General features: G+C 39.2%; 2 protein-coding genes across 2 annotated transcripts in view; both read right to left on the minus strand.

The window, feature by feature from the left end:
* Positions 1–4,158: 4,158 nt before the first annotated feature.
* twist1a (twist family bHLH transcription factor 1a) lies at positions 4,159–5,827 on the minus strand. The gene is made up of 2 exons (XM_039678491.2): positions 5,157–5,827; positions 4,159–4,583 (listed from the first exon to the last, which is right to left on the minus strand). Exon 1 carries the CDS (start codon positions 5,714–5,716, stop codon positions 5,189–5,191), a length of 528 nt encoding a protein of 175 aa, XP_039534425.1. The 5' UTR covers positions 5,717–5,827; the 3' UTR covers positions 4,159–4,583; positions 5,157–5,188.
* Positions 5,828–8,161: 2,334 nt separating this feature from the next.
* The window catches only part of ferd3l (Fer3 like bHLH transcription factor), a 1,184-nt gene continuing 64 nt past the window's right edge, over positions 8,162–9,281 (minus strand). Inside the window, exon 1 of the mRNA XM_089122979.1 lies at positions 8,162–9,281. This exon is cut by the window's right edge and continues 64 nt beyond it. Coding sequence (XP_088979105.1) covers positions 8,210–8,635 — 426 coding nt within the window. The 5' untranslated portion in view covers positions 8,636–9,281 and the 3' untranslated portion in view covers positions 8,162–8,209.

Consider the following 9,281-nt stretch of genomic DNA (forward strand, 5'->3'; position numbering starts at 1 on the left):
GCGTGTACGTCACTCATTGTTTACACAGAGATTTCAGAAATGTTACCCTTCACTGTGAAGATCTAAACATATTTAGATATACAGGAAATTGCAATGGAAGACGATTTCAATACGTCAACAGACAACGTTGATTTTTTTTTGCAACCGCGCAAGAGTTCGCTTTCCGGCGCTAATGCAGACTGAAGCGCCCGCGCCCTCAGATCACTTGAACAAGAGGTAAAAACTATATAAATACTGTTCGATTTCTCACACAAACCGCTCGTTTCGTGTCTTAGGCCATCAATGTGTACTTACATTTACGAGTCATTAAATCATGTTTAATTTGGACTTCTCTGTGCATGCTCTTTGAGGTGGTGACCATAGACCTCCATTATATGACTGACAGACAAGAACGGTTTGACCTAAAAATATCAAAATTGAAAATACTACGGAAACAAAGACACCTACATCTTGGATGCCCTTGAGGTAAGATAAAACATATCAAAAATCTATTTCAAAGTGAACTATCCCTTTAAGGGAAGTTGTGGTTCATCAAGTGTGTACAGCTGCATATTGCAATACAATATGAGTATAATAGTATGCCATTCCAAGCACAACCTGATATAGGGATGAATTATCTGCAGCTCCTTTTCCCTTGAATATGAGCGAAATGTAATGCGATGAATCTCTGGACACAATTAAAACAGGCACACACGATCTGGCTGCTCATAATAATTTAAATATGACTGGAATCTCCTATATAGGATCGAAGCTGCGTGGCTTGAAAGAGTTGAATCCATGTGGTTCCGCTTACAACCCAGAACCCAGTAAATCAGAGATGAAAAGGCCTTCGCTCAAATCAAATCATATATTAATCTAGTCTTCCAGGACGGACATGCTTTGTTGAGCTGAGCCGTTTGAGGTATCGTTGTGTGCTAGGAGTTTCCAAAGACACGAAATGAAAGCAACATGTCGTGAACGACCTCACCTCAGCAAAAGTCACAACAGGCAAGAGTAGGCTATCTACAGTCGACCTTTGACCTCACCGCTGAATCAAAAGGTTCTTCATGCGTTTTGCTGATAATCAAGAGTTTTAAACCCGTTTGTATGCTGAATCTGATTTTATTGTGCTTATGTTTGGGATCTAAGAGACATTTAATATTATTAAGATGAAATTAGGGGCCCATATGCACATGTATAGGCCTACAGATGCTAAACGCCACTACTGTAAAAGGGTTAAAGGCCCATTTACACTATAACGATAAACATAATACACCAGCGGATGATATCATTCTGGGTTTTTTTTTTCTAAGCGCGAGCTTGTCGGTCACTTTAAATGCTGAACTTGATAATAAATAGGCCTAATAATGATTAAAAAAACTTTAAATGCCCAACCTTTACAGCAGGATGGAATCTGATTGGCTCAATGTCATTGTTTTTGTAGTTCATCAGCTGGATAAAATCGTCCTGAAAGTGATTCCGATATCGTTTAGTTGTGGTGTGAACTATTCTATTCTTAAATAGTAATAGTATTCTAATAGTATTTAAATAGTATTCTTAAATATATAGTTCTAAAAATTATAAATGTAAAAGAATAGTCTACACACCATGATAACAGCACAGAGAAATTACATTGTAGGAATTATTTTTTAGAACGATTTTTTTTCCAGCTGATGAACGATAAAAATATTGACAGCCAATCAGAATCCATCATTAAAGAGCTCGAGCATTTAAAGCGGCAGAAGACAAAACTGCAGCGCGCGCCTAAAATAAACAGAAATATCGTTTGCTAGTGTGAAGCTAATGTAATTATCATTATCTTTATTGATGTGAACAGGCCTTTAATATTGATATTTATACATACACTGTGTTCATTTCAACATTAAAAACATCACCATGAACAAGCGGCACCTGACCTTGTTTCTTTTTTTCTTTCTTTCTTTTTTTTTTTTTAAAAAACACCTGTTTTATATTAAATTTTATATATAAATATATGAAATAGAAAAATGTATGTAAGATATTTAGTAATGTTCGTGTAAAAGTCACCTTACCGCACTTACCAACATCAAGCATGACAAAATAAACAGTAAAGAATTACGTTTTCTGTTTCACTGAAAATTGTGCTGTTTAATAGCTATTTATTAGTGATGTTTAGCCTACCAAAACTTATAATACAAAAATAAAAATATTTCTGTTGAATGAAGTCAAGCACCTTTATACTTTAAAAAAAAAATAGCTGTATACTCAAGCTCTTATTTACCCAGATGCTATCTAACAATCTGCGATTTCTTTTTACACACCTATTTCAATTTTGTCTCTACTTTGAACTGAGATCAGATGAGCAGTGCATTAATGTCTTCTGGCCTTTGAGTTTTAAATCATGATGTTAAAGTCATCAGTTCAAACACTCGGAGAGATCACACGAGTGCGCGTGCGTGTGCGTATGCGCGTGCACTGTAATTCACATGGACCAGGAATTTCATGCGGTCAAATCCACAGAGGTGAGAGTTTCTCAAGTTCAACCCAACGCGGACATGCTCATTTGAAGATGGTGAATCGATTCAGCTCGGCGAATCTTTACTGCCCTGCAGGACAGGTCAGATGCTTTTACATCAACATTCGTCAAATCGATTAACTGGACGAGTTTTAGGCTATACTCCCGCTTTTACACTTCATATTTCAAACGCTCATGCAGAAGGCCCGAGTGCATGCATATAGCCTAAACTGCAGTGCTTGATAGTTTTCTTTCTGAACATATAATAAAAACAGGAACGTTCTATCATATTTCATAATTCATTTTGCCTTTATTTTCATTCGAAAAAGCACCGACATGATCATGAAACACACTCCAGCTATGCCAAAAAAGCAAAATATCCAGTTCAAGTTTTAGAAAATGAATTACCAGAGGCATTCTGCAGTATATCCTCAACGAGTGATGAAATCCCTGCTAAACTCCCAACACAATCCAAAGCAAACGAGAGAAAGAAAAATCCCCGACTTTTCCATGTCAAAGCGTGCGCGCGCAAAACCTTTCCACAAACATCAGGTTTATCATTCCATCATTAGCCCCATCGAGTCTGACTTGTTTTAAAGAAACTCAACGCATATTTGTGTCAGACCGAAGGCGGGTCTGTGCAACTCAACATCTGCTCTACTATTCACGTGACGTTAAGAAAAATATGAACAACATCTGGGAAAAATAAGTTTGATTCAGGTGCTTGAGCTCCCTCTTTCACTCGCTCTCTTTCTGCCTCTCCAATTCCCAAAACCAATGGATTTGAACGCGTTTCTGACTGGAAATCGAGAAACAATCACACCCTGCTCGCGTGTCTCCTAAAACATCTTCATATTCTGTAGGCCTAAAAAATATTCGGGCGCTCATTTATACTTTACAATAATTATCATATATTATTCGTTTGCCTCATTTAAATGTAGGCCTATTTCTATTATTAGTAATATTATTCCTGGTTACTCCTTCATTGATGATTTATCGGTTGATAATATTTCTCTCTGAATCGGTTGTAAAATGCTCGAGTTTGGCTGTTTTGACCCTCTCCGTGACCTTCCCGACCCTTCACTTTATAGACATCTGGGAATTCCATAGATGTTTGGGTGCGATACACACCTTCACATGATTCTCCACAACATCTGAACGCTTTCCCAGACCTCCTGTCATGGATTTTTGGGTTCCTTTTGGGTTCAAATGCCCGCGCAAAATGACACAAATGTCTTAATGACTGCAGAAATATTTATTATTTACTGTGTTATTCTTCCCTGATGTGTTGTCATTTGCCGTAGTGGAAAATAACACGCAAATATAATTTTTGTGTATTAAAAGAGTTTCTTTTATTTCGTCCAAATGTTTAAAATCATTAATAGCCTAAATAAAATGACATTTTGGCCGAAATCCACTCAGAATAATAATAATAATATAACTAACATTGAATAATCCTCTCGATTTAATGTTAAATAGGCTAGTGTAAAATATTTTCCTTGCAAAATATCTAAATAGCCTATGTCTATGCTTTTTTTTTTATTAAACAACATAACATCCAAGACTTTTTATTTTTAAAATCTCATCGAATGATTATTGCAGATGTTTCTGCGTTTACAAACTACTTTTTTATGTATTTTTGAAATCCCTTCTGCATAACTGCAATAACAACATGCTAAAATAGGTCCGTCTCAAACCATGTTTTATTGCAGAAAATATACACATATTTACATCGTATTTAAAATAAAAAATGCATGTAGACACCAGATCTCTCTGCATTGACAATCATTAATAAATAAATAAATGTCTTTTCTAGGACCAGTCAAAGAAAGTGTTGACGCAGATATGAGCCGATTCTTTCAGAAATAAATATGACGACACGTCAAATGTGCATTGAGTCTCTGTTGCTCGACGGAAGCACATGTTTTCCACATTCCCCAGATGTGACCGTAATTCCTGCTCGCATGTCGTACTTCACTCCTGTAAGTGCTTGCAACGACGTCATGATGCTCCAGAAGTTTCCCTTTATAATCCTCATTTTCGCCATTGTTTTCGTGTCGCTCCTTCCAGTGAGTTCCGCTGCTCTGACTCCATGCTTATGGCGGAAAATCTGGAGAAAAAAAAATGAAAGTGTGTTAAAAAAAATCCATGCAACATTTATCTAATAATAACAACATGAATTTAATTCTTTAACTTAGTATTTATAGGCCGTAAATAATACCAGAATACAGTTGCACGAGAAAATATTGCCAAATAATTATTGGTGTTTGTTTATGCTCCTCAAAGAACTGTGTTTTGAAAATGCATGACAATCTTTTTAGGAATAGTTGATCAGCCAAAGGTTTAGACACATCTCCTCATACTTTACGAGGTCTATCACCCATTTCTACATTGCACAATGATAATAAAACCATTCAAACTAACACAGACGCGCATGTGAATGATAGTGACCAAAACATGTGAAAGCTTAAAATCTTCTCAGCGAACTTCTCGAGGTGCATCCTGGGATGCTTTTGATGATGAATCCTTCTCAAAAACTACTAAAATGTATAGGCTATGACTATATTTGTCTGCAAAACAAATGTGAAACATTTATAAACCTCTAAAAGTTTTTTTTTTTTTAAGACAAGTGTGTCCAAATACTTTGACTCATCCGAAAAGTGTTTAATTTAAAAGTGCATACCATGCAGCATCCGAAGCGCGCGCGTCCGTGCACTAGTGTGATGTTGACAAGGACCACGCGCCCTCCATTCTCCACACGGAAAACGCGTAACTGAGCCTCTCGTGCGCCACATAACTGCAGCTGGACATCTTGGAGTCCAGCTCGTCGCTCTGCAGAACCTGACAGAGGAAATCAATGTAGCGGGCGGCCAGTTTGAGAGTCTGTATCTTGCTGAGTTTGTCCGAGGGTAACGTGGGGATGATTTTGCGCAGAGACGCGAACGCCTCGTTCAGAGACTGAGTCCTCTGACGCTCGCGCACGTTCGCCATGACGCGCTGCGTATGCAGGTCCTCCAGAGACTGCGGGCTGTCGTCGCCGCCGCTGTTGCTGAGCTTCTTGCTTCTCTTCCCGGGAGTGGGACTGTCGGAATCCTCTCCGTTCTTCCGGCTCGGGCGTCTCTTCCTGCCGCTGCTGCGTTTCTGCTGTCGCCTGTGGTCGAGCTCCTCCTCGCTGTTGCCAAGACTGTCCACTGGAGACTCCGGGGAGCTGGACTCCTCGTGCATCACCTCTTCCTCAAACATCACCTTCACAGTGAGAGGAAAAGCTCGGATGTAGCCTATGTCGTGGTGGGGTTCTCCGTCTCCAGCGGGATGGGGTCAGGGTGTCTCCTCGTGCGTCACGGAGGTGTTTCTCAAACTTGAAGGCAACTTTGGAGGCTCTTATAGTCTGGAAGGCGCAAACTTTTTGGGGTGGCCTGTGATTGGACAAGAAGCGGCGTTGCGTAAGAGAGGAGAGGCGGGAGAGAGCCGAGATTCCGTTACACAAGAAACCGTTCTTTAACTCGAGCCAATCACAGCGCTTCGTTTAAACTAAACACAACATAGCTACACACCGACGATGACATATTCTGTCATACATTGATGATGATGTTTCTGTATTTCAAATCTAAAATATAATAGAATCTATTTCGGGGATTTTCAGACAACCATATTGAAATCATAACATCCATCATGCCGTCAAAATATTGAACTTATGATATGAAAATACTGAAACATTCAATACTGAAACATGTGTTGACAAATTTATTATAGGCTGGTGATTAATTTTGATAAATGAGCTGCTGAACTGAATATATTTAGCCTTTTAGTCTGAATAGAATAGAATATTTGGCATTGAATGCATTTCTTAAACACATCAAACACTAAAATTATAATTATGATAAAATACTGAAACATGCGTTGACACATTTAGGCTATTATATGCTGGCGATTTAATAAATGAGCTGCTGAAATGAACATATAATTAGCCTTTTAGTGTTTTAGATGTTGTATACAATATAATACAGAATATTTGGCATTCAGTTCGTTTTGTATACAAATAAACAAACACTAACAATGTCATTATGTCAAAATTAGATGATCTCACATTTATTACATTACGCACCGAATCTTTGGCTATTTTACCAAATCCATTACAATGATTAATATGCCTCTGTAATCAATAAAACTGGACAGATTTTGTGATTTGTGACCTGGCAAATGCTCTCAGTGTGTAAACGTTTCAAAGTGAGGATTTTCTTTGTTCAGTATAGCGATGCATTACATTCTTAATGTATTGAAATAATTCACAGCCAATTTACACACTGGCAGCTCTGAAGAACTGCCATTATTCTGAAATCCACCTCGAGCCACTGTAAAAGAAAAGAAAGCCAATCTGGTTTGGCTAAGCGGAGCTCTTTGTTTATTTGAGCATGTTCTGAAATGCGTGTCTGTGTTGGTGTTTTTGCAGAGTCAGGTTTCCTTCTGCCGCGTTTTCATTCGCAGCGGGTCGCCAAAGCGCAGACGACGCGCAAACTGTGTGGCCTCTTCAGTCCAACACAAACACACTCCCCGAGCTGGCCTTTTGCTTTCACACAGATCCGAGACCTGCATTATCTGCACAGACCCACACAAACCGAAGTCTTACGCGGCACGGTTCTGTAAATGTCACACAACACAGCAACACTATACATTCCAGTTTAAACCACTAAAAGACGTAGACGCTCCCTTTTAAGTGGGTTGAAGATTCCGCAAGGTGGCGCACTGACGAAACTTATCCATGCGTCTCATCGTGCGTAAATGCGCATCTCACAACAACTGTGATGTGGCTTGAAGATTCACCAGAAGGATGACAGGCACATATGTGTCATTTATATTGTAACTACGGTATACATAAACGATCGAAATGTTATTTAAAAGTGTCCATAAATGGTCATCTTGGGAACGGAAGGTCCAGGCGGCGCACTTGTTGTTGGTGAATATGTAATAGTTGTCAATTAAACTCGTCAACAATCCTGGAACAAATCCTCATACCTGAAAGACACTCGAGAATCCTCCAAATTCCGAATAAAAAATCGCACAAACATGCAGAAAGTTATATATAATTCTTCCCATCTAAAATGGATAATTATTTGGATCCCGACCTAAAGGATCATATATATATTATGTTTGTTATATATATATATTTGTTTCCAAAAGGTATAAGCCTATAAGATTACCAATATGTCAAAATGCCACTTTTGGATATGAACAGTTATTTTGGGAGTATTTTCATACAGATGAGATTTATTGGATAACTGTCCAGTAGCAAAACATTATTCCAGTATAGTTCTTATATATATATATTACAGAATATCCAAAAGGATTATAAGAGTCAAATAAGATCATAATGAATAATTCCATAGAGAAGTTTTGGACTAAAAACTTTTCAGCTGTAAAACCATCCCAACAAGCCAAATTAGATAGAGATAGATAGATAGATAGATAGATAGATAGATAGATAGATAGATAGATAGATAGATAGATAGATAGATAGATAGATAGATAGATAGATAGATAGATAGATAGATAGATAGATAGATAGATAGATATGATTTGAAATGATTAAAATGATTAACTCCGACAATCATTACCGGGTCAAAGTAGGCCAGCAACAACAGAGAAATAACGATTATATTCATTTTTTTTCCATAATAAACTTTAAGTACCTTGATAAACGTTCATCTAAACAATGCAATTGAAATATTGAATATAAGTTCAGTTGTTCTCGAGCATGTCCGTCATAAAGGCGATGTAGATGATGGCCAGGCGCAGAGTCTCGATGCGCGACAGTCTCTTCTCGTAGGCGAACGTGGGAACTTTCCCGCGCAGACGCTCGAACGCCTCGTTCAGGCTGAACATCCGTTTGCGCTCGCGGATGTTCGCGGCCCGGCGCTGCACGGTGCTGATCACCCGCTTGCGTTTGGCTTTGCCGTTACCGGAACCGTTCACGGTCAACCCCGGAGACGCGGCGGGCGACGACAGCGCGTAAAAGTCCTCTGATCGAGCAGTGTCGAGCGCATGGATGGAAGTCAAGTCCTGGTACCGTCCATTCGCGGTCTCATTTGGCGCCATCTCCACGGAATCCACATCCCTGACCAAATCAAAAATCCCAGGACTCAGAATTGACCTTTGCACATCCATAGTTTTACAAAACAGGAGCCTAAAGGAGGAAACGCACTAAAGAGCACATGACCAAACTTCATGCATTTAAACCCAGATTAAAGTCCTGGTTCTGAAAAGGTGGGAAGGTTTGTTGTTGAAAAGGTGGGTCGCGTGGATCACCAAATTCAATTTCGAAATCCGGTCAGGTCCGTGAAGTTAGATCCTCTTTGGCAACAGTCCATGATCCCAGTCCTGCTGTTGTATTATGTCTCTTAATTCCACCCAGAGTGTGTCCTCTTTTAATGTCTCCAGTTGTGGACAAAATCAAATTGGCCAAATTGAATGAAGGGCACTTGAGGGCCGATGGCCTCTCCGAACAGAGCCGAGGGCCAGTGATCCTGAGACGGGACGAGGGGCTTGACAAAGGGTCACTCGCTCTGTTTGTTCGGTTTCCTGGTCACTGAAAGGCTAAATAATGAGTCTTCTATTACAGAGAAAGACCAAATATAACATTCCCCAAGAGCACACTACACTTCCACAGCTTTTCTTTTGCAAATTAGTGCAAATAGTTGACGGTTGCCGTGGAAAAGACAGTTTCCACTGGTCACTTTAAGAGAAACTACATCCAAGGCGGTGACGTCTATCTATCTATCTATCTATCTATCTATCTATCTATCTATCTATC

The sequence above is a fragment of the Pimephales promelas genome, chromosome 18 (assembly GCF_988280905.1).
Source record: "Pimephales promelas chromosome 18, fPimPro1.hap1.1, whole genome shotgun sequence".
NCBI classification, from domain to species: Eukaryota; Metazoa; Chordata; class Actinopteri; order Cypriniformes; family Leuciscidae; genus Pimephales; species Pimephales promelas.

What these genes read in the sequence shown, in the direction of transcription:
- twist1a (XM_039678491.2), bottom strand. Translation starts at nt 5,716, where the DNA reads ATGTTTGAGGAAGAGGTGATGCACGAGGAGTCCAGCTCCCCGGAGTCT.